The sequence below is a fragment of the Acomys minous genome (assembly GCF_964271855.1).
Source record: "Acomys minous genome assembly, chromosome: 19".
Classification (NCBI taxonomy): Eukaryota; Metazoa; Chordata; class Mammalia; order Rodentia; family Muridae; genus Acomys; species Acomys minous.
In genome coordinates this window covers 52,835,744-52,860,797 of record NC_140499.1, presented here as the reverse complement: position 1 = coordinate 52,860,797, position 25,054 = coordinate 52,835,744, and the positions used below count along the sequence as shown (strand labels likewise).

Genomic DNA, 25,054 nt, shown 5'->3' with positions numbered 1-25,054 from the left:
GACAACGGTACAAAGGATGGCAGTTTAATTTTCTCTCCTTTAAGATGTAACTAAGCAAGATTAGTGGCAATAAGCACTGATCACTTGCAAGATACTGGGACATTTTCAACACTTGTAAAGCTCCATCACCTCCTTTGTGGTCCTAACTCTTGGCCTAGGACCATGTTTCCTACTTCACTGAGAAGCAGAAAAGGCCTAGAGAATAAGTTCACGAGCTCTTCCCCCACATCTTCTGCCTGCCTGCCACCACACCTGGGTGGGATGTTAACTGTGCATCTGGGATCCCTAACAAAGTTATTTCCTGGGCTTCGGCACTGGCTTACTTCACGTGTCTGTAGGAACACTGGTCCCTTAATTCTCTTCCTGCCTCAGTGAGGCTGTCCATGCTATGCTGTGGTCTCTCCTCCCTCTGAATCAGGGACAAACTATGAGGAAAAAGGAAGCGCTGACAGCCTGTGACTTCAGGAGCTAGGTCACAAAGGACAATGGACATGCTCAGTTCCCTAAACCTTTCACTCTGGGCAAAACCAACATCATGTCAGAATACTCCAGCAGCCCATGTGAAGAGCCCATAGAACAGCCCATAGTAGTACCGGATAGCAGTCATCTCCAAGCCCAGGTACATCTCAGGAGCTAAGAGTCCAGTCTTCTGCCCACACCCCAACGTCTGGACCCCCAGAGACTGTGGGAGGTAACAAAGCTTTTATATGTTTTAATGTTATGCACTTGGGTGTCTGTAAAAGATAACTCTCATGCGTCCTATGATGTGAATACTCTAGGCACCCCAGTTTTCTCAGAATAGTCCTCCCAGTGGTCCAGCAGGCCTCTCACCCTACACACACACAGCCTTCCTAGCCTCCTTCTCTGCCACTCTTGTCTCCTGACTACCACAGCATTCCTCCTGTAACCACACCCCACCATTCTACAGGTGGCCTCAGGGCCTCTTCACAGGCCACTCCTCCCCTATCTCTTTCTACCCCTTAATCTCTGTTTAATGTACCTTAGACATTACTTACGATCTGGTTCCTCTTATTTGGTTGTAAGCTAAATTGGTACAGAGATTATTTTCTACTCTATTCCCAGTGTCCTGAACCATGCCGGGTACTTCATAGAAATTTCCCAAATGAGCACACGAATATTTAGAACATAAGAACCTCCAGCTAAACCTAGTGGGGCAGCCTATATCTTACCACTTAGAAGGCTGAGGCAAGAGGATCATGAGTCTGGGACCAGCTGAAGCTGCACAGTGAGACACTGACTTTAAAAAAAAAAATAAGAGCTAGTAAAACAATCCTATACAATAAAAGATCCTCCAGAGGAATCCCCATACCTGATCTCAAGCTGTACTATAGAGCAACAGTAATTAAAACAGCATGGTACTGGCTCAGCAACAGGCTGGTAGATCAATGGAATCGAATCGAAGACCCAGGAATGAATCCACATACATATGGTCACTTGATTTTTGACAAAGAAGTCAAATCTATTCAATGGAAAAAGGATAGCATCTTCAACAAATGGTGCTGGTCTAACTGGATGTCTACATGTAGAAAAATGCAATTAGATCCATATTTATCACCATGCACAAAACTCAAGTCCAAGTGGATTAAAGACCTCAACATAAGACCAGAGACACTAAATCAGTTAGAAGAAAAAGTGGGGAAGAGCCTGGAACACATTGGCACAGGAGACAACTTCCCAAACAGAACTCCAACAGTCCAGGCCTTAAGGTCAACAATTAATAAATGGGACCTCATGAGGCTGCGAAGCTTCTGTAAGGCAGAAGATACTGTCAACAGAACAAAGCGACAGCCTACAGACTGGGAAAAGATCTTCACCAATCCTACATCTGACACTAATATCCAAAATATATAAAGAACTCAAGAAATTAAAACACCACCAAAACAAATAACCCAATTGAGAAATGGGTCTCAGAACTAAACATAGAATTCTCAACAGAAGAATATCAAATGGCTGAGAAAAAGTTAAAGAAATGCTCAATCTCCTTAGTCATCAGAGGAATGCAAATCAAAACAACTCTGAGATTCCATCTTACACCCATCAGTATGGCTAAGATCAAAAATTCAAGTGACACCACATGCTGGTGAGGATGTGGAGAAAGAGGAACACTCCTTCATTGCTGGTGGGAATGCAACCTTGTACAACCACTTTGGAAATCTATCTGGTACTTTCTCAGAAAAATGGGAATAGGGCTTCCTCAAGACCCAGCTATTCCACTCCTTGGAATATACCCAGAAGACGCTCCAGCACACAACAAGAACATTTGTTCAACCATGTTCATAGCAGCCTTATTCATAATAGCCAGATCATGGAAACAGCCTAAGTGTCCCTCAGTTGAAGAATGGATAAAGAAACTGTGGTTCATTTACACTATGGGATACTGCTCAGCTATTAAAAACAAGGAATTCCCGAAATTTGTGGACAAATGGATGGAACTAGAAATGACCATAATGAGTGAGTTAACCCAGAATCAGAAAGAAAGACTCACATGGTATATACTCACTTATAATTGGACACTAGCCCAAAAGGCATGTCCCATGAAAGTCTTCACTTACCAAGAGATTGGGATAGATGTGAGGGCATCCTACTGGGACTCTTAAGTAAGAGAAATATAGGAGAATAAGGAAATAGAAGGATCCAGAGGGTCCTAGAAACCTACAAGAAGAACATTGTGATGGGTGGATCTGGGCCCAGGGGGTCTGCTTAAACTGCTGCACTAACCAAGGACAATACAAGCAGTAAACATTGAACCCCTACTCAGATCTAGCCAATGGACAGGACATTCTCCACAGTTATATGGAGAGTGGGCACTGACTCTGACATGAACTCTGGTGCCCCATATTTGACCACTTCCTTTTGGTGGGAAGGCCTGGTGGCACTCAGAGGAAGGATAAGCAGGCTACCAAAAGGAGACTTGATAGCCTATGACCATATAGTGGGGGAGGAGATCACCTCGATCATAGACCTAGGGGAGGGGAATAGGGTGAAAGCGGGAGAGAGGGAGGAATGGGAGGATACAAGTGGTGGGATAACAATTGAGATGTAATCTGAATAAATTAATAAAATAAAATTTAAAAAAATAAGGGCTAGGAATGGGAACTTGCCTAGTGTCAGAATGCTTGCGTGACATGCCCAAGGCTCTGCGCTGTACCCTAAAATATATACACGCATCACACAACTGTCTGTAACTCCAGCTCCAGAGGCTCCACCCAAAAGGCCTATGGAAGCACCTGTACTGATAGGCAAATACCCCCCATACACAGACACATAATTTAAATTTTTAAAAAAGTTTAGAAGCAAATAACAAATATGTAGTATTAACGTTTTTAATGCTCAAAATATTTGAAAAAAGTATATTTGGTTTATTTCTAGAATTGTTAACTTTATGAGGAGTAAAGCTTTAACTCTTAATGAACTCTCACTCGAAAAGTTAGTAAAGGTAATAGTTTTATTCTTTATAGGGTAACCTTTTTTGTTAAACATTTTGTGTGGGAAACTATGTCCCAGAAAGGACAGAAACATTTATTTCATTTCAATACAGCACAATTAATTTTCAATAACATAGTATATTCTTCCTAATTTCAAATTGTTCTTGGAAATATTAATTGCTTTGATTTTATGATAAACTCTTTTTTTGAAAACAGTCTATTGAAAATGATAGAATTGGTTGATTTTTGATTAGTGCCTTTAAATAACCCCACTCTCGACACATCGATAAGGTAACAAGGTCATATTAACAAGCTATCAATTCAAAGTGAGACGCAGACCTCAGTGGTTGGTGGTGGTAAGGCGCATCTTCTTTTCCTACCTTACAAAGGAGATGCTAAGAGAGCCTGGCCCTGGGGTGTGAGTGGTGGCCCTGGGGTGTGGGTGGTGGCCCTGGGGGTGTGGGTGGTGGCCCTGGGGTGTGGGTGGTGGCCCTGGGGTGTGGGTGGTGGCCCTGGCGGTGTGGGTGGTGGCACAGCCACTTGCAGAGACCTAGCACATCTTCCTCTTTCCTTTTCCTGTTCAAGCTACTAACAAGGAACAGAGCAGGGGACACTCAGAAAATCCACACATGCCCAATACCCTGACCCCTCAAGGGAGTGTGTCTCTGTACACTGTCGTCATTTGGGAGCAGTTGGGCACCTCACCTCAGGCAGGTTTCTCAGTCCTTCTGCATAGCAAGGTGTCACCTGTCTCAGGGCCTCCAAACCAACAACGAGGATCAGTTTGCAGCTCAAATACCATGCGGGGAAATGCTGTACATTCCTCAGGTAGAAATATTGTACTTGAGAGCAAGATCCAACACATATATGTGCTATCAGCAATCATGTGACAAGTGTATAAAGGGGGGGGGAGGTAAAGCCTTATAGAGAAGATCTATTGATTTGTCAGACAGCCAGGGAAAGAACGTAATCACTGTATTATCACTGTGGTTATGTTTGTCACTCTGAAGTACTACAGGTAACTCTGGTTTCAAACACAGCAAACTGTACCTCTGTAAGCCAGACAGTAATTTCAGCCTAGAAATCATTCACTCAGGCCTGGCAGTGGTAGTACACACCTTTGATCCCAGTCCTGGGGGGGGGGGGGGGCGGGCAGAGGTAGATGTGAGTTTGAGGCCAGCCTGGTCTACAGAAAGGAGTTCCAGGACACCCAGGGTTACACAAAGAAACTCTGTATGGAAGAAAGAAGGAAAGGAAGGAAGATCAAAGAAAAGGAAAGGAAAAGAAAAGAAATCATCTATTCCTGAGAACTCAGTGAAGAGAATTGTTGGCTATTCAGACCTAGAAAGATTCCCTTTGTTTACTTTGCATACTTTGTATACTTGGCAGGAAGGGTGGGGGCAGGGCCCGCTGAAGAGCTCCAGCAGCCAGGCTGGGTAGCTTCAAGTTTTGCCTCTGGGCTCCCCCTACATCTTTCCCTGTGCATCCCCCTTTTCAGCTCTTCAGCTCCCCTCGGTGCCACACCCTGTGGTCCCTGAAAGGGATGCTCTGGTTCCTCAGGCTGTGCTGCTGGCGCCTGCTACACCTCCGGACAGCAACACCTCAGAACTCCAGATTGGTTGAGGCTAAATCTCCACAGCCCTGGGACCTGAAGAGATGCTGAAAGCAGCGGCAGCAGCCTCAGGTGCAGTTGATGGGGAACTCAGTGGGAGGGAGGCATGTTTAACTGGAGCTTGTCTGTGAGCTCAAGCAGAGCCATCTTTGTGGCAACAATGTATAAACTAGTAATTCCTCTGAGACAGGGACCTTTACATGGCCTGACACTGCCAGCCGGGGACCAAAACTAAAAATCTAACCCCTTAGAGGTTCATAGTTTAGTTAAGGAAAGTTATTTAGTTTACAAGTCTGGGTAAACTCCTTAGGGCATGGGTTAGTAGGCCCCTCCCCTCACATGTCTCTAGCTGTCTAACTGGCAGCTCCAGCCTCTGTCACAATGCCCATCTCCACCCCTTCAGTGGGACCCCCTCCCAGGTTTTATGTTAATTTTAGGTGAAAAAGCTAAACAAAAACCCACCAATCCCTAAGCTTCCTCCAAGCTCAGGGATTTGAAATCCCACCAATCTTCACTCTGGAAATCTCTACCGTAGAAAGCCCCACCCCCTTAAAAAAAACTATGAAGAATGTCCTTTCCATTACAAGGGATGGGACACGTAATATGAATAAATTAATAAACTATATTTTTAAAAAATTATATAAAGGTTGTGTTTGCCCAGTTCTCTGCTGTTTTCTCCCGAGAACAGAGAACTGGGCAAACCATTCCTGGATTCATCCAGCCAATAAATCTCTATTAAGAGATTTACTGCCTGGTATGACTCTCTCATCAAAAGAAGCAATGAGGAAAGAAGAAACAAAGAAGGAATGGAACTTAGGCTCCTAAGCTCCTCAGCTCACCAGGGTTTCAGGCAACCGTCCCTTGGGAGCTGCAATGTCTCTGCTGAGGAAACCTCTTCCAAGAGCTGTGTGGTTCCTAGGCTCATAGGTTCCTAGGCTCCCTTCCCTTTCCTGAACACCTTCCCACCCAATCAGGAAGGCAGGCCAACAGGAATTAAGTCAGATAGGAAGATGAATGTGGATCATTGTCTAAGGCTCAGCTGTCTTTAGCAATAGCTGTAGCTTTCTCTATCCTCTATTAAGACTTTTAGGAAAAACTTGACAGGAGACTATTGAGGCTGGTAGGAGAAAGGGAAGGAGAAGGTGAAAAAAAGGAAAGAAAGAAAAACAAGCTGTTTTTAACATCATTTAAAGCACAAAAAAATCATTACTACATAATGCGGTGAGATCAGCAGATTTTTCTCTGCCTCCACACAATTCTTAATTTCTCATTATATATGTAAATCCTCCAAGAAGAAAGCAGAATCACTTTATTTGAGATAATGTTTAAGATAGAGGACATAAGTAAATAGTTAAGATTAAAAAAACAGAAACAAAAACAGAAAACAAAGAACTCTCCCACACCCCACACTGTAAGAGGTTGTGACCATGAAAGCTTTCATGCAGCATTTCTCTCTGCTAAGCTACCTTGTTAGCACTGTGCCTTTGTGTATTAAATTTGTTAAAGTTATGCAGTATTGATATATTATTCTGAAAAAAAATAAATAGAAGCATAAATTGTACCTTCTAGTTAATCTTTGTTGTGTTATGTGTTGTGCTAAACATAGCTGCCCTGTCAGTTCAAATGAGCTTGGGAAGAAAATGGCCTCTGTTGTTCTTAGGTGAATGAAATATTATGTAACTGTTCAACTGGGTCCAGATTAGCTGTGTCCTTCCGAGATACCCATATCTGTCTAGTACAGAGGAGCAGTGAAGACCTAGTTAATCTCCTTCCTCACGATTCCCTCGTGTTTGCCTCACAGACTTGGACACCACTGAAAGGCACATAAGCAGGCTCATCTTTCCTTAGAAAACTGATTCCATCATTCTATAGTGCTCCTCAGAATCTCTGATAATCTCCTGCCCAGCCCCACTTGAAGATAAAACTAATACTCCAGGCTTCCTCTGAGTCCTTGTCTGTCTTTCGAAATCTATATGCTTATTAATAAAATTAACATGGGTTTCTTCTCATCAACACTTACTTAGGTCCTGTTAGTCTTTCTCTCTTCATTGGTCCTCTCTTTTTTCTGCCCTCTCTAGTTTTAATTTCACACTTTATAAGATTCTGTTTTCTCCTTTTTCTTACTATATGAATATACATCTTTCTTTTTTTTTTTTCTTTCAAAAAAAAAACTTCTGAAAGGGTTGTTGTAACTAGTTTTGTTTTGGAGTTTTGTTTTGTTTTTGTTTTTAATCTCACAGTAGACATTTTCAACTAATCTAAGTCCACTGTTAGATAACACCAGGGCTACACAATCACATGGAATCAGCAGAGTGCTTTCTGCATGGTGACGCATACCTGCAATGCCAGCACTCAGGAGACTGGCACAGGATAATTGGAAGGTTAACACCAATATGAGCTATGTGGTGAGACCTTACAGCTGGGATGCACCTTAGCAATAGAGCATTTGCCTGGCACACACAGGGTCATGAGTTTAGGACGGAATTATAAACAAATAAAAATAAACAACCTATTTTGCTTCCTAGGCAGTTCAGGTGTTGTCTTGTAGACAGTTTCCAATGCTCCCTCCTGTCCACACAGTCTGTCACTCATAAATAGCAATAATTTTGAAAGTAAAAATTTAGTTTCACCTCAATACTCTTTTTCTTTTGTGGAAGTCTGCCTTTCTGATCTACATCATATTTCTTCTCTCTGGAGAATTTTAATATTTCCTCCAGCACTCTTCTACTGAAAGTTTTAAGGGTTTTATTTGTCTTAGGAAAGTCTTCTTCTTTTTTTTTTTTTTTTTTTTCTTTAAAAAAAATTCTCCAATTATCACCTCAAAAACCCAATGAGGTATATATAAAAGTAAAACTTGCTGACGTGTGGGTGCTCCCCCTAGGAGTATTCCCTCACCCAGAGTTCCCAGCTATAGCCACTGTACCCTTGTACCAACTTGCTAATGACTCTTCAAGCTCCCTAGCCTGTCACTGCCTTTGGGGGCTCTTGCTCCTCCATGGGCTCTTGCTCCTCTGAAAAGATGTGATTTTGTGCATTCACTGAGCTCCTCTGTTGTCAGGGAAATAGCTCAAGCTGTGATCTCAATTCTGTTCTCTAAAGAAGAGTGTTGTTTTTTCAGTTAGCAGCAGCAAGCATTTTTTTCTTTTTTTCTTTTTCTTTTCTTTCTTTCTTTCTTTCTTTTTTTTTTTTTTTTTTTTTCATAATCTAAGGGAAGACTTCCAAGCCCTTCAAGAGACAGAGCAAACCCAAAAACTATAAATATTAAAATTCAGTTCATAACTTCAACCACATAAAAAGATGAAGAAAAGCCAATGTTTAACATTAAATAACTTTTCTAGTTTTATTTGCAAATCCAGATTTGGAAAGACAAATAACCTGTGTTTTCTCTGATATGCAGAATGTATACTTAAGCATGAATATACATGTACATGAAAGTAAAAGGGGAGCTATGTGGGAGAAGGAAGGGATTTAAGAGGACAGGAGAAGGGAGAGCCAGGGAAGGTAATAAGGGGGGGAAGAGAAAATATCAAATGGCTTTTCTCATAAGTCTATATTTAAACGTGTGTGTGTGTGTGTGTGTGTGTGTGTGTGTGTGTGTGTAACAGAGAGGGGGTGGAGGATGGAGCATGACCAAGAAATTTGTGGGTCATCCTTTTGGGTTCTTAGGCTTATTGATAACATAATTTAATAATTGACTCAGAAGAACACTCCTGAAGAAAGATTTTTTAAAAGAAAAAAGCCTAGGACAAACAAACTGCAAAAGTTGACAGCTACCCAGAGGAGGAAGATGAAGAGGAGGAAATCAAGCCATTTGAAGGCCCACGTGGTAGATGATATGAGGTGGCTTCTGAGAAATAGAGGTAGAAGGCCCAAAACACCAGGCGATGCACATGTCCAAAATTCTAAAGAAAGAGACAGAAAAGAGTAATAAAGGAAAAGTTACACCTTTCTGAAACCAGACTCAGAAAGACAAGCAGATAATAGGGCCTCATGGAGGCTCATTATAAAAGCCACAACAGAGGTGTGAAAAAGGCATATTACCTCAATGAAGAGATAATTATTCTCCCAGTCTCTTTAACCTCCCTTAAGGTAAATCACCGGGCCTCAGGTGAGGTCGTTAAGCCTGATGATCAACCCGCCCAACGGGATTAACTCTCATGCTTTGGGTAGCGTGGAACGTTAGGTCCTCTACCCAGGCCCCAGGAATATATTTCTTTTAATGAGACCCAGCAGAGCACCAATAAAGACTACTGTAGTGTTGCTCCTCTGAGGAGGTAACCCTAAAATCATTTAGGAGATAGGATGAAGTTGGGCAACACATAAACAAACCGTTTTTATCATGAAAATCTAGATATCCAGTTCCAAAGCTTCATCAGATGCGATTAATGTCTGGGCTGGCATTTCACATCCTCTAGTGAAGCTTCCAGGCTGCGTGCTTGTTTACAAGGAGATAAACCCTTTAGACATTCCTGGCCAGAGAACCAAGGACTTACCCATAACTGCCTATAAACTGCCTACCTATCCCTACCTCCTATGCTCATCATATGGACACTAAAAAGGAGTGGGAAGGTGAGTATAATTAGCATACAGTGATGTCAATGGATAAAAATGTTGTAACTAAAATCTATTCTTTTGCATGCTAACATAAATAAATAAATAAATAAACAAATAAATAAATAAATACAACAGTACTGAGAGTTACTTTGCTAGAGAAATCCCGCTAACAGACGAAGCTAAAGTTAGAACCTAGATCTTGCATTGTTTGGTCACTGGTGCCAAAGGTACAATTTGAAAAAAACCATTGTAGCTGAGTCTTGCATGTTTAGGCCTCCTTTTTGGTATGATGTACAAAGCACTGGATGGAGCATCCATATAAAGGACTCTCAGGACTAAAACTGCCCCAACACATTTTTACATTTTAGGGAATTCCCAAGAGAAGGAGCCTCAGCTTTTCCATATCAGGATAAAACAATAATGAAGGACAAGGCCACAGTGGTCTCTTGGTCATAAAGTGAAGACAGCGTAGATTCTGTTTATGTTCTGGGTCCTTGGAAGAGAGCCTGGGTCTGCATGCTGTAGGCTTAACTTGGAAACTTTGCAGGCTCTGCTCCTGACCACTACAATAAAGCAAGGATACTAGCATCAGAGATGTATTTTATGAGAGAAGACTGAATAATAAAAAATAAAGTACTCAGTTATTTTGGAATCTATGGATCAGTCAGTCATCATGGTGATACACACCTCTGATCCCAGCACTCTGGAGACAGAGGCGGGAAGATCTCTGTGAATTATAGGCCAGTCTGTTCTACATAGAGAGTTCCAGGCCAGCCAGCCATTACATAAAGAGACACTATTTCAAACAAACAACAGCAAAAAACTTTGGATGATCTGGGCCTTGGAGAGCGGTGGCCTTGTGAGTGCTTCTGATTCATCAGGAATTGGGAGTCTGGCTGCATCAATCAGCTGCTCCTATGATGAAATGTTCCTTTGGGACATGGGATAACATGTAAGCCACAGAAGAGCCTCATTCTAAATCAGAATCAATACTCTCAAGACCTGCCACTGCTGTGCCAACTGCTGCACCACAGAGACTAAACAGTAGCGGGTGAAGGCTCAGTGCAGGCACCAGCCCTTGGCAGTGGCCCGCCACCCCCATCCCACCCCCGTCAGTTTTCAGAGATTGACCCTCTGTCCCACCTTCATCTCAAGATGACAAGAAGCATCTGCACTGGGTGTTGAATCCACCTCAAGATGCCACTTTCATCTACAAGTAATTCTTTATGCAGTCAAGTTTTGCCATGACCTTACAATATTCTGGTCGCATCTTCAGGCCCACTCATCTACTAGAATTTGCTTACTGCTTCTGTCACATCCATCTCCTTCTTCCACTAAAGCGGTGGTCCCCAACATTCCTAATACTGTGACGTTTTAATGCAGTTCCTCATATCGTGGTGACCCCTAACCATAAAATTATTTTCTTTGCTACTTCATAACTATAATGTTATGGACCGTAATGTGAATAGTCTTCCAGTGTCTACCAATGTAAATAGTCTTTCCAGTGATTTTAGGTGGCCACTGTGAAAGGGTCTTTCGACCTCCAAAGTGGTTGTATCTTAACTTTAGGTACCAAACTCAATTAACACCAAATGTTTCTTTTTATCTTCTTGTCAAGGTCTTTTCTCAGTCGAAGAGAGCTAGAGCTTCTCTCTAAAGTAGGCTTTGCCATATGGGAACATTGTGGCCACCTTGGCTCATCCCTAAATAGCTAAACTTTCTCCATGTTAGCAGTAAACATCTTTCCGTATATCATTGGTTCACTGACTGGAGTGGCATTTCCTATATTTATTTTTTTATTAGTATGCATTAATTGTACCTGCTAAGAGGCGCCACCTATGTCTGTACATGCATATGATATGCACAGATCAGGCCACCACCCCCTGGACCCTCCCAGTCTGTGTGATCACTGTTTTAATAGAGAGACAACACCTCTCAGTCTCCACAGGAGAGAGAGCATGTGGTATTTGTCTAGCTTATTTCACTTAATGGAAATTTCTCCCGCTCCATTCACTGCACTGCAAAACAGCAGGGCTTCATTCTGTATGGATGAATCTACACCTCTTTATCGGTGTGGAGTGCTGCGATAAACTCGAGCACACGGGGCCTGTCTCAGTGTGCTCCTTTCATTTCCTTAGACACTCTACCCAGAAGAAGTGGGATTTCTGGATCCTATTCAGTTGTTGTGGTTATTTTCTTCATGCCCAAGATGTATCCCAGAGACTTAAGCATGCTAGCTAAGTGCTCTACCAATGAGTATGACCAAGTTCTGTTTTTTCCTGAGTCTCCATACAGGGGAAAACCAGTTTACATTTCCACCAACAGCTTGGAAGAGGTTTTTTTTTCCCCCACATCCTTGCAATATCTGTTTATAAGTCACATGCACACAGATAGATATAGATGATGGATATGTAGATATATTGATAGATAGATAGATAGATAGATGATAGATAGATAGATAGATAGATAATGTCAACTCAAAATGGACCAAAGACCTAAATGTAAAACCTTGAAACCACTAGGAAAACATTAGGGACAACACTTCAAAACACTGGTTGCAGGCAATGATTTCTGAATAGGGACCCCCCAAACTCAGGAAAGAATGACAAGAATTGACAGATAAGATTTTATCAAAGTGATAAATTCTACACAAAGAACAACATCGTATAGACAGCCTGCAAAACAGAAGACAGCATTTATCAACTTTTTATCTGAAAGTTCATATCCAGAACATATAAAGTGGTCAAAGGGCTGGGGACATAGCTCAGCGATAAGCAGCTGCTTAGTGTGTGCAAAGGTCCTGGGTTCCATCTTTAACACTAGGAAGAGAAAGTTTTGTCTTCCTTGGCAGGAGTTCGTGGTGCCCAAAACAGTTGGAATAGTGACAGAAAAGATCACTGGCCGACATAGCAGGTGTATGATAATAATAATGATGAAAACCACTGAACTTCTATGTGAGTTACCAAAATATGACAGATAAATGTAATGAGCGGATGCTCTTGGAAAACAATTATACTGATAGGCTTGTTTAATTGTAAGCTAAAAACCCCTTAATTTAATGTGAAAAAGTTAAAGTAATTGCAAAGTACATAAAACTGAACCCAATAAGCCTGTTTAAGTGTGTATGCACATAAACAGGAAGCTGAGTTTCAATTGCTAAATTAATCATTTCCTTCAAGAAGATTGCTTAGCTTCTTTCATTCATCCTGATGCTGTGCCTCCCAGTGCGGTTATCTGATGAATGTAGAGTTAAAAGCAAAGCTTCCTTTCAAGAAACCTTATCTTCTAACAGCTCCACTTTTCTTCTCCTTCCTGTGAACCTCACATGACCAGTTAGTGGATGGTCAGCTTAATCCACTTCAAGAGGCAGAACCTAGCACTTCCTCATCTTGAAGCCCATGTTTGTGTTTCCTGATGGTCCAGTATCTGAGAGAGAAGGGGGAAGGGAGGGAGGAATGGAGGGAGGGGGGAGGGAGAGAAGAGAGCGGGGGAGGGAGAAGAGAGAGAGAGGAGAGAAAGAGAGAGAGAGAGAGGAGGGGGGAAGAGGAGCAGAGGCAAGAAGGAGGGAGGGAGAGAGGGAGGGAGGGATGGGGGAGGGAGGGAGAGAAGGAAGGAGAGAGGGAGGGAGGGAGGGAGTTTTCCACTACAGAAGAGGATGCAAGGCAGTATACTAATGGCTAATTTTTCTCAGAATCTCAAGTCAAGAGCCTGCACTCTAACTCATTGCTCTGGTGATTCTCATAGCTGATGAGGTGGGACAAGTATTGATCTAGAATATGATTCACAGCCTGGTTTCATACTAAAGCCTCCAGGAGGATATTTTCAAATAAATTGACTCCTGGGCCAAGCTTTATTTACTACTCCAGAGCTTGAGTTTGTATAGAGCCACCTCCCTTGTCCATTGCAATGTGCAGGGAAGAGACAAAGGTGGCAGCCCTACAGATCACTTAGTACATATTACATTAGTGCTCACACATTAGGCTATTAATCTTCTAGATGCCTTTGTCCCGGCCTGTGATCCCAGCTACATGGGAGGCTGAGGCAGGAGGATCACAAGATAAAAGGGAGTGAGGGTAAGCCAATCTAGGCAATCTCGAGAAACTGTCTCAAAATTTGTAAAAAGGAGAGAAGAGTTGGGGGTACAACTTGGTAGAGCATTTGCCTGGCAAGGAGAACAGATTGGGGTGGGGTTTTCTTCCTTTCTTCCTTTCTTTCTTTCTTTCTTTCTTTCTTTCTTTCTTTCATTGAGAGTGTGAAGTGCCTCTGGTTTTGTCTTATCCACAAACAGCACAAATAAAGATATGATGTTTAAGAGAAAGTGATTTGCCCATCCCAGACAGCTCTTCTTTTAGGGCAAAGAACCTCTCTGGTTAACTTGCTGATTGACAGAGGGCTTGACGACTCTTGTCACCTGACTGAGCTCCAGCCCTCCCCTGGGAGGGTGTCCTGAGCCACCGCCTGGGTGGGACTCTGGCCTCCGTGCCGAACGCCTGCAGGAAGTCATCCATTCATCCAAGGAAGAGCCCAGCAGGGACTCCGCAGCCAGCATAGTGAGTACCCAGCACTGTCTGAGGTGGCACTGGGTCTGAGGACCGCCCTGGACCCTGTAGCTCCTTGGGAAAACTCTCTGAGCAAGTACGTGCCAGCACTGGTGACGTCAGTCTAGAGACAGCCGGAGCTGCCCTCAGATTGGAGGAAATTAAAGGAAACCAGAAATGAAGTCTTTGAAGTAGAGCAGGCAGTGTTGATCTGAGCACGCTGATACTATCTTCAAAGGAGGGGAAGGTCTGCTTAAAACTTTAAATTAGTAGGAAGTGGTAAATTTTTTACAAGAATGAACGTGGCTCAGAAAATATCAGTGGCTACTTGTTAACTGGAAACCTTGCTGACTACTGAGCCGGTTGCTGCCTGGTTGATTTACTCTACCTAAGGTAAACCTGTATGGGCAGGTCATGTGCTACCTGCCCCATGTGATTTTTATGGGTCTATTGTCCAGCTAGAAATTGAAAAAAAAAATTTTAATTAATGTGAACAATAAATCACAAGCGTAAAGACTGCCTGGGCTCTGGAGTGAATTTAAAGTCGTCCTAGACAGGTTTGGGAGACTGTCTCAAATTAAAAAAAAGTAAAAATAAGGATTTGGGGTTTAGTTGAGCAGAGCGCTTGCCAAACATGCTGGAGGATTAATTTAAGAAATAAACAATGTAACAATACTTTCTATTTGCTTGCTTGCTTGCTTGCTTGCTTTTTTTAAAGACAGGGTCTCACTAGTGTAGTCCGGGCTGGCCTGGAACTAGCTATGTAAAGCCGGTGGACTCTGTTCTTAAAGGTCTGCTGCTTCTGCCTCCTGAGTGCTGGGATTTTGTTTACCAACCTGGGCTAGGACGGAAAAAAAATTTTTTTAATGGAGTAGTTTGAGATAGCTTTATGCTAAAAGAGAATCGGGGCTAAATGTCTGGTAAAGTAATAGTGCTTCTCCTTACCACAGAAATGTCACTGATTTAGAACGAGGTGGACCCTTCCTTGTGGTGGCCTGGGATTGTCAGTGCACAGGGAATTAGATCCAGTCCCTTTTGAAATGCGCCGGAGCTGTGCACTGAGAACGCACATCGTTTATCTAAGGCAGTAACTGACTGAAGTTGACTCAGCAGCTCAATGAGGTCATGCGCTCTGATTAGCATTACCAATTATTCTTTCAATCCAGGCTGACACTTGGGGCTGCCCATCAATAGCCCTTAGTGGAGCTTGCTTTCCTGTAAAATAATCTGCCTCATTTAATGGTCGGGCTCTCTCCTCATAGCCTTGTACTTGCTTTGCTTGTTTTAATTAAAATTGTGTGTGTGTGTGTGTGTGTGTGTGTGTGTGTGTGTATGTGTGTGTGTGTGGAATACACACACACACACATGCTACTTAACCTGTATTTTCAGTCCCATGGCAGCTTTCCAGATAGCTCCAACCTAACTAATATTTAACAGCCCCAATGGTTATTTGGGATTTTGTTTTGTTTTGTTGTTTGTTTATTGTCGATTGGATCTCTTGCCTCATATTTAACAGTGCTGACATTTATTTATCTGTCTATTTATTTATTTATTCTAGATTGGGATCTCAGTCCCAGCTGGCTATGAACAAAGAGTGGCCTTTCCTTGGCTTCCCCAGTGCTGGGACTGTGGGCATGTACCACACGTGTCTCCTGACACCACATCCGTCTTGACCTTTGAGCAGTAGCCCTTGTCAACCACTTAAGGGCATAAGCCTTCTGGGAGCCTACAGGCAGTATAGTCTTGATATCAGACAATGTTCCTATGTTATTTTTAAAAATAGGCCTCAGTGTCTCTTCCTTAGCTGCATCTCAAAACAGAAAACAGTTCCCACCGATCACTTTTTTGCTTTTAAGCCAAAGCACATCTATATATGCGCATATATTTCAAATAGGCATTTTCCTTTCTAAAGCTTTTTGTGTTTTGAGGTGGTATCTGTTTTCTGCTAAATCCTCTATAACAACATCAAGACTATTTGTTGTTTTTGCTGTTTGGTTTGTTAGTTTTGTTTTATTTGTGTTGGTGATGGTGGGGGCGATAGAGTTCAAGACAGGGTTTGTTTGCACAGCCTGGGCTGTCCTACAACTCACTTTTAGAATAGGCTTACCTCGAACTCACAGAGATCCACCTGCCTCTGCCTCCTGAGTGCTAGGACTAAAGGTGTGCACCACCACCACCTGGCTAGTGTCAATGTTTTGTATTCTTTACAAGACCACATAAAGAACAATGCATAAACTTTGAATATTTTTCCTTAAAATAAAAAGGGAGGTTGGCTTCAGGGGTGCCTTCCTCAACACATACCCACAGGGTATTTTCACTGTATTAAATTTGGAGGGGAAAAAAAAGAACTCTGTATTATTCTTAACTCGGTTGCAGAGACGTTATTATGAAAGGTCAGTATACAAAATATGAATCTGAAATAGCATTGTTCAGACACAGCGATAGAGTACCTGGTGTGGTTTCTGTGGAGCTTATGCAGCTAACAAACTGACTTCTATTTAGTGGGCTTTCCAAATACTGTCATTAAAAAATACCTGATTTTTGCTTATTGGTAGACTTGATCCTTTTGTTTCTGTGTATATGCATATAATGTACGTCTGTGAGTAGGCATGCCCATGCGTGCACGGGTAAGGCTCAGGGGAAAGCTTTAATGCTCTCTACTTTGTTCTAACTTTTTAATTGAGGAAATTATAAAATTATCAAACACTCCATAAAATTGTCTGTCAATCTTGTGCAGGGGCCAGGCTAATTTTCTCTGTGTTGTTTTTAACTTTAGTATTTGTGATGCCAAAGCAAGCAGTATTATTTATTTATTTATTTATTTATTTATTTGAGACAGGGTTTCTCTGTGTAGCCTTGGCTGCCCTGGACTCACTTTGTAGAGCAGGCTGGCTTCAAACTCACAGAGATCCCCCTGCCTCTGCCTGCCAAGTGCTGAGATTAAAGGCATGAGCTACCAGCCGTGCTGCAAGTAGGAGTTTTTAAATAATTGTTTTTATTTATGTATGTTTGTGCCTGTGTGATTACACATGTGCATGTGTGCAGGTGCCTGTAGAGGCCAGAAGAGGGTATTGAGTCCTCTGGAGCTGGAGTGACAGGTGGTTGACTTACCCGGCTTTGGTACTGGGAACCAAAAGTTCAGGTCTCTGGAAGAGAAGCAAGTGATTTTTAACTGCCGAGCCATCTCTCTAGCCCTTCCACCTAACTTTTTGAGACAGGGTCTCTCACTGAATCTGAATTTAACATTTTAGCCAGACTGGCTGACCTGGGAGCCCCTTTGACCTTCCTCTCTCTGCTCCCCGCAACCCCCAGCCATGGGGTGACATTTAAATGCTTTTTGCTAGATTTTATGCGGGTGCTGGGGATCTGAACCCACATCACAAGCCCCTTACCCACCAAGCCATCTCTCCAGGCAGTTGTTACTTTTCTTCACTGGGGAACCAGAACTGTTTTTGTAGCAATGATATCTGATATAACTTTTTGCAGTAAAGGACAAGTCTACAGTCTGCAGGGTCCAGAGTGCCTTCTGCTTGACACATGTGGCAACTGAGTCCTCGAAGTATAACTTAGCTGAACGCCTAACCTGATCAACGTTGTTGAAAACATAGTTACTTTAAGCATATTGGTGCTCCCGGACTACATGACAAGGATGCCTACCTAACTGCCCTGCCCTCTTCTACCAGCTGCTACCAAAAGAAGCCTTAGCCTACTTCTGATCAATAGATCTCAGGCCCTGATCACAATTGATTCATAGGTTCACAGATTCTCACCTTCCTTTTCCTTTTTTTTAATTTCAGAAACTCTTGCAAAACACAGACCAAAAGTGAGACGGTTTGCTGTCTGCCACCCCTGCAGCCATGAGCAATAACAGTACAGACCACACCACTGGCTACCTCTCCTCTGCTGTAGCAATCGTCCTCTTTGGATCCAACTTTGTACCACTTAAGAAATATGACACTGGTGATGGTAATTGTTTTTTGTTTTATGTTTTGTTTTGGTTTTTGTTAACCATAACTTGTTTTTAAGTGTCTTGGTTATTTGTTTTGGTTTTATCTTTTTAAAATAACAGCTGAACACTGCATTTTATTGGTCATAGTGCTAAGTGAATAGAACTCATGTAAATCATCTCACAGTGCCCATTGTGCTGTGCTGAGAGTGAGTCAGGCCAGGAAGGCCAGATGGTGCTTCATGGCAAAGGCAAAGTGGATAGCACTGGAAAAAGTTTTTCTTGCTGTGTCTCCTGTGTTTATAAAATAGGTAAGTTATGGCCAGTGCCACTATCAACAATCATATGAAAACCAATTGTCAACCCAGCTGATACAGGAGAGATCAGTCTGAACATAACACAAATCTTTTTTTTACTACTGAACAAGTTCTTCTCTGACAAACCATGAGGCAAACACGGAAAGCTACTCCTAGTTAAAGATGTGTGGCAGTACCAAACCCTAGGCATGCACACACACATCCCTCACCACAAAGCTGTGCACCAGGCTTCCTCAGTTTACCTCGTATGCGCTGTGCACCACGCCCACTGACATCTGATGTCAGACCTCTGTTCCTGCTACATTCTTTGCACTGCTCCATCCACACAAATTCCCAGTCCTTTTTAAATTAAAGGGCTAGGCTTAATATGTTGTCACTATACTTAACCATTTAATCAGTTATAATCACTGTGTTTATGAATTACTTTTTTTTTTTAAATACATTGCTGGTGCAGGTTTTCAGTGTCACTCTCCAAATTGGAATTGGTTCTGTTTTGAGGTTTTCACTGCATGGTTTTGCTCAGCACCATAATTTTTAGAAATGCGCACGTCACAGTGTAGCAGAACAGTGCAAGCTGATATTTAGGGAAGGAAAGCAAGGGTTGCTCTTGCCCATCTACTCTCCCTTTGGAAGCCAGAAGGGGTTGGAGGCACTTATTGAACACCTGCTGGGAGGTAACTTCCCAGCTATTTTTGAATCTCCCTAATTCCTTAGTCTTCACACTGCTTAGAAAGGCAGATTACAAATCTTTCCTCCTTTTCTTTTGGATGTTGACAGGCAGAGAAACTAATAGAAAAATAACCAAAAAGGGTAACTCGCCCAGCTTTTGGGGTTTGTGACCGTGGGCAAGAGTCCCATGTGCACATGGTTGTTTCTGGAAACCCATGGTCTCTCTTCACATATCTGAGTGTGTCGGTCTGAGACATCGCCAACCCAGAAAGTCTTATCAGCCTTTTGTTTTAAATTTCTCACTTGTAGCATGAAGTTCCCTTTCCTCTCCAATAATGCTTTGTTATGGGTCTAGGAGGTTAGCATACACTTTTTCCCCCTAAGCTCTGTTGTAAGAATAAACAGAAATAGACAGTAGTCTTCCAAAATGGCAGCACAGAATTACGACTTCCTTGATACTTCATCCAATGTGTTATAGCTATCTTTTCAATCCCTAAGACCTTGATGGTACAGGAGCCTTGGATGGCCACTGTTTTGTTCATCTTCAGGTAAATAGCCAGTAGCACCTTATGTCTCAAAAATTACAGGAGCATTGACCTTGAAAGTTAAATGTCAGGCTTGTAAAAATCTATTTCATCACAGGAATTAAACTCCAACTGTGTGAGCCACAAATGGCCAGTGTATCCCAAGGTTTAAGTTACTGCTGCCCTGTTTGGAAGTTCTCAGTGCCATGCTTTGACAGTGGCCCTGAGACTGTCGTCGGAGCAGGAATACAGGCTCAGTCTTCCCAGCATTCTTTAATCGAAATCTCTTGATTTGTCTACAAAGTAAAAGAATAGAATATTTAAGCAGGAACACAATGTGGACTTTGGTGTCTGTTGTTTTTAAAACAAAATTTCAGTCGTTTGATTTTACTAATGAACACTCGCTGGGGTGAAAGCTCAGAGAGGCAGAGACCGCACCTAGCTGAGAGTCCTCCTCAGCTGACATCCCAAAAGGAGCCACCCTCCTCCTCTGCTGCCTCAAATCCCTCAAACTGCATGCCCCTCCCTTCTACTTCCTCTGCATCTCTCTATCCATCCTCCTGACCTCCTCTTACTCTCTATGATTTTTTTTCCTGTGTTCACTTCCTGTCAACTGGTTGCTTGCTCCCCCTCTTGACCTGGAGTTAACTTTATTTAATCCTGTTTACAATACTCAAGCAGAAAGCTCTTGGACTAAAGGTGTGTGCTAGGGCTGAGCACACAACATAGAAACAGGTTTTTGCAGTAAACAACACAATTTCAGAGTTCACAGTTTGATCAAATATCCTGCAATGGGTGGCAAGCATCTAGGCTTGAAGGTCCAGTTAGAAATGTGCCTAAGAGCTTTTTGACCAGATTTGTTTTCTTGGTGTCTGAAATTGGGCCAATCATGACATAAAGTAGTTGCAAGAATAAATATACCTTGTGACCACTGTGGGGACATTTCATGATCTTTGTCTGTTCCTCTAAGGACATCTTACAGATATTCTTAGACTCGTATAAACTCATATCTTTCTGCCCAGTAATGCCAAGATGTCTTATTTCTAGGGATGTTCCTTCAATGGGTGCTCTGTGCTGCCATTTGGCTGGTTGCCTTAGTGGTCAACTTGATACTTCGATGCCCTAAATTCTGGCCTTTTGCGATGCTTGGTGGCTGCATTTGGGCAACAGGTAATGTGTGTCTTCACCTACTACAGTGGTCACACAGTCATATTCAGAACCAGGAGAAAAAGCGCAGTGGTCTCACAGTTCTTAGGTGCATATACCAGACATGAGCTGTACATTGTTTCCCTTTCAGATAATTTCTTGAAATTTCCTGATTTTCCCCCTTTAAATGTTATAAGTTCCTGCTGGGAATTTATTAAAGATATTGATCCTTTTAAGGCATAACTCAGATGCCAGTTTATACAGTTGACCTTTCTCCGGCATGTTTATCAGAAAATGTTTATTAAAGAGCAATCCTTTGCTAACAGCATTTTTGACCTTTTCCTTAAAAGCTGCCAAATAGAGGGATGTAATTATTCTGAATAACATTTAGAAAAAGAAAGAAAGAAAGAAAGAAACAATTAGAAATTTCCTTGTTGCTTTATCAATACCTTAAAATCTATACTGGAATTTACATTTGCCATTAGCCAATCAGAAACAGTTCTTGTTTCAATAAGAACGCACCCTGGAAAGTTTCCTTCCTCTTTCTTTCTTTCTTTCTTTTTTTTTTTTTCAAACAAAGAGAGTTACTGAAAATCTTTAGGAGATAACTTTTTTAGACAAAAATAAACTTTAAAATGTTAAAATGGTACTGCTTGAGACTTTGAGGGATTAGATGGCTTAATAAAATTTATTAGTCAGAGCTCAAAATAAGTAAAACTTTACATTTCCACCAGCATTTGCATTGCCATACTTCAAATGTGCCTCTGTGATTGTTTACAGTGTGGAATTGGGAAAGAATAAATAAGATTCACTCACTCTTTAGGCTTTTGGAGACACCCAGGTGGCCTAGAACTCTGAGTCCCCCTGCCTCTGCTTCCTGATGTAGTAATTGCAGATAAGACACATCTCTCCTTTGTCAGCCTGCAGGGGTTTTATTTGTTTATTTGTTTGGTTTTGTTCTTTTGTAAAGGTTGATGTAAAATGTGTAATGTTTCCTGACTATCTCCGTCCTCCTTGTGCAGGGAGGGGCCATGCTAAATCTTACTTGTATCACCTTAATTTTAACAGGTGCATGGCCAAAGCGAGCTTTTAAAAATCTTTTTAATTTTACTTTAATTAAATAATTTTTAATGTGTATATTTATTTATTTGAGATGGGAGTATCACAGTGTATCTTTGGCTGACCTGGAACACTATGTAGACCAGGTTGGCCTCGAACTCACAGAGATCCTGGGATTAAAGGAATGTACCGCCACTCCAGGTTCACTGTGCAGACCTTTATAGACACTAGAACACTGGTGTCTGCCAAGCAGGTTCCACTGTGCTCTGGGTGCATACGTAAGGAGCCAAACTTGGGAAATGTTACCACATTATAGGTTATTATAACCAATCAGTCTGAGGCACAGAGGAAAAGGGAGGAGCTGGTGATGTAAAAGGTTCATTGCAGGTGATTAGAATGGAGGCGCTAACACCTTAAAACCAGAACTTTTTCAAAAGGGAAAACAAGCAGAGGATGTTACCGTCCAAGTGTAAAGGCTGTAACATTCGGGCGGTGAAGGACACTTAGTTGCAGATTTCCACCAGCAGTTTAGAGCAGACTCAGACTCAAGTCAGTCTAGACTAAAGCTATGGTAACAGAGGGCGTGGACCTCCAGTCAACAGCTCAAATCAGGAGACAAAGGTGACTCGCAAATCTAAAGAACTCTTGTAAGAGGAGACTGCAGGATTGAACGAGGGTGCAGAGAAGGTAAAGTAAGTGTTTTACAAAAAGCAGCAATCAGCTGGGTATGGTGGAGCATCCATAGTCCCAGCTATCGGGGAGATTGGAGTAAAAAGATTGCTTGGGCCCTACAGTGGGAAGCCAGCTATGTGCAACATAGCAAGACCTTGCCTCTCTAACAGCCATGCTAACGACAACATTCAACATCATTGTGACTTGGCCCCGAGTGACCCTCAAGAGCGTCAGGCAATGGTTGAGGGACTGTGGGAGAAAAGCCAGTGCATGCAGAGAGTACATTCTGGAGTTGTGTTGGGGAAGAAGTTGAAGTTAGAAGAAAGCACTGATTTAACTTAGAAATGTGTTTGTTGTACTGGAAGTAACCCATGTTCCCTTCACGTTGTATCCACAGGGAACATTGCTGTCGTCCCAATTATTAAAACCATTGGTTTAGGTCTTGGAATCCTAATCTGGGGATCATTTAACACCTTAACTGGCTGGGCAAGCTCAAGGTAAAACAATTCAAATCTCAGCTGAAATCCTTGCACCCTGTATTCCGTGTAAACTGGGGTTTAGCCATATGGGGAGAAATAACATGATTCTTAGTTTCAGATTATGGCTGGTACATATAAAATGAGCCACGTCTAACTATTATTCGTCTGAAACTCTTCATAAAGGATCTAGATATTTGATGAAGATGTAGAAGTGGAAACCAAAACAAAAAGTACAATGCTGTATCTGGGACACAAGTTGGGAGAGAGACAGGCAGCTGATGTCTGCTTTCCCTCTCTGCTGCATGTTGGTTTGATAGGCATGTTAATGTGTATCATTCTCACCTCGTTGATAGAATTCTATGAGGCAAGCACTGTGAGTAAGAGAGCTGACAACAAAAGAGGCTGAAATGCTAAAGGTCAGGTCCTAGCCAGGTACCAATTCTAAAATAGATGTTCTTTAGAACAGACCAACAATCTATGGCTCCATCTTCCTATCATTGTGTAAAGATTTATTGAGATGTAGCCATATAAAAGCATCTAAGTATCATTGTCTACAGCTGCTCTTACAGTACAATAGCACAGAGAGGTGGGGGAAAGCCACATCTAAAACACTCTGGCTCTTCAAGGAGAACTTCTTCAACTTGAGCTAGGAAGTTGCTCTGTGCAAAAGGTTAGCCACAAGCCACAGGCAGCCTTTGTGTGGAAACTTAAGCTAATCAAAATGATGCATTCGAGCCTTCTTTGTCCCAGGGGTACTATCTATATTTGCAGAGCCCCTCCTCCATTACACAAAGAGCTTGTTTGGGGATACATGACTATCATAGATGTTCCACGGACATAGTGTGATCCCCGTGGTCGGTGTCTCATGTGGTCAGGTTTGAGGAAATGAGTAGAGAGAACATTACTGTTGCCTCACTTTAAGGCTTTCCTTCTATTCAAAAGCATTATAACCACCCCAAAAGAACAAGGCAAATCACTTTACTAATTTAGAAAATATATATATATATATATCCTTTCCCATCCTTTCTCTCCCACCACCTTGGAGTTTTGTTTGTTTTAATACATACTTCTTGCCTTGCTCTCTTTCCCTTGGATGGCTCTTCATGATAAATGCTAGCTATTGTGGCAATGTTAAACCATAATGAAAAGGAAATAATGTGAAGTGATGTCAAAGAATAGGAATTATTAATCAAGAAGTAATTTAAATGCATGAGATATAGCTTAGTGTTAGAGTATTGGGTAGATGTGCAGGACTATGAGTTTGACCCCCAGCCTTGAGATACATGTGTGTGCATATGCACATATACACATGCGTTCATGCACACATGCAATCACGCACAATTTTCCCATGGTTGTTTTTTGGGTTGGGTTGGATTGGGTTGAGTTTGATTTGCTTTGTTTTTGTTGTTTTCTCTTTGGAATCGAGTCTCACTATGTAGCCTTGGATGGTATGGAAATCAATATAGAGACCAGGGTGGCCTCAAACTCATAAAGATCCACCTGTTTCTATCTCATGAGTGCTGTAGCCTGGACTGGCCTTAAGTTCTTCTTGTCATGTCTATAGGGATTACGGGAAGGTGCCACTGTGTCTCAACCGCTATATTCTTCACTTTACCATGGAAAGTAGAGCATAGTGTAGAGACATAACTTATCTAAAGTTAGACAATGCATGAGAGAGCCACGAATTAAACTCAGGATTTCTCTAAAAGCATTACTCTAAAAGATTTTAGCAGTCTCTGATCTAATACTCTTCTGGATTTCCAGGTTTGGCTGGTTTGGGATGGATGCAGAAGAAGTGTCCAAGCCGATGCTGAATTACCTTGGAGCCGGGCTGTCAGTAGTGAGGTCTGCAGCCACTTCTAGTCACTTGCGCCTTCAGTCTTGCAGAGCGCTTTTTAAAGATTCATTTTTATCTCTGTTTTATTTCATGTGTGCCTGAATGTTCTGCCTGAGTGTATGTGCACCGTGTGTGTGCCTGGTGCCTAGAAAGTCATGTGGGTGATGGAAATCAAACCTGAATCCTCTGAAAGAGCAGCCAGTGCTCCCTCCCTTTCTCTCTCTCTCTCTCTCTCTCTCTCTCTCTCTCTCTCTC

General features: G+C 42.1%; 1 protein-coding gene across 6 annotated transcripts in view; it reads left to right on the top strand.

Annotated features, from left to right (window-relative positions):
* The first annotated feature begins 521 nt into the window (after nt 1-521).
* The window catches only part of TMEM144 (transmembrane protein 144), a 47,737-nt gene continuing 23,204 nt past the window's right edge, over nt 522-25,054 (top strand). Inside the window, exons 1-6 of one of the 6 annotated variants that reach the window (XM_084769057.1) lie at nt 522-691; nt 5,007-5,130; nt 17,948-18,116; nt 20,654-20,776; nt 22,881-22,980; nt 24,727-24,807. In XM_084769057.1, coding sequence (XP_084625183.1) covers nt 18,008-18,116; nt 20,654-20,776; nt 22,881-22,980; nt 24,727-24,807 — 413 coding nt within the window. In that variant the 5' untranslated portion in view covers nt 522-691; nt 5,007-5,130; nt 17,948-18,007. Of the gene's footprint in view, nt 692-4,944; nt 5,131-14,045; nt 14,248-14,313; nt 14,544-17,947; nt 18,117-20,653; nt 20,777-22,880; nt 22,981-24,726; nt 24,808-25,054 lie in introns of those variants that run through there. The other 5 variants (XM_084769055.1, XM_084769056.1, XM_084769054.1 and 2 more) reach the window with 5 other exon arrangements.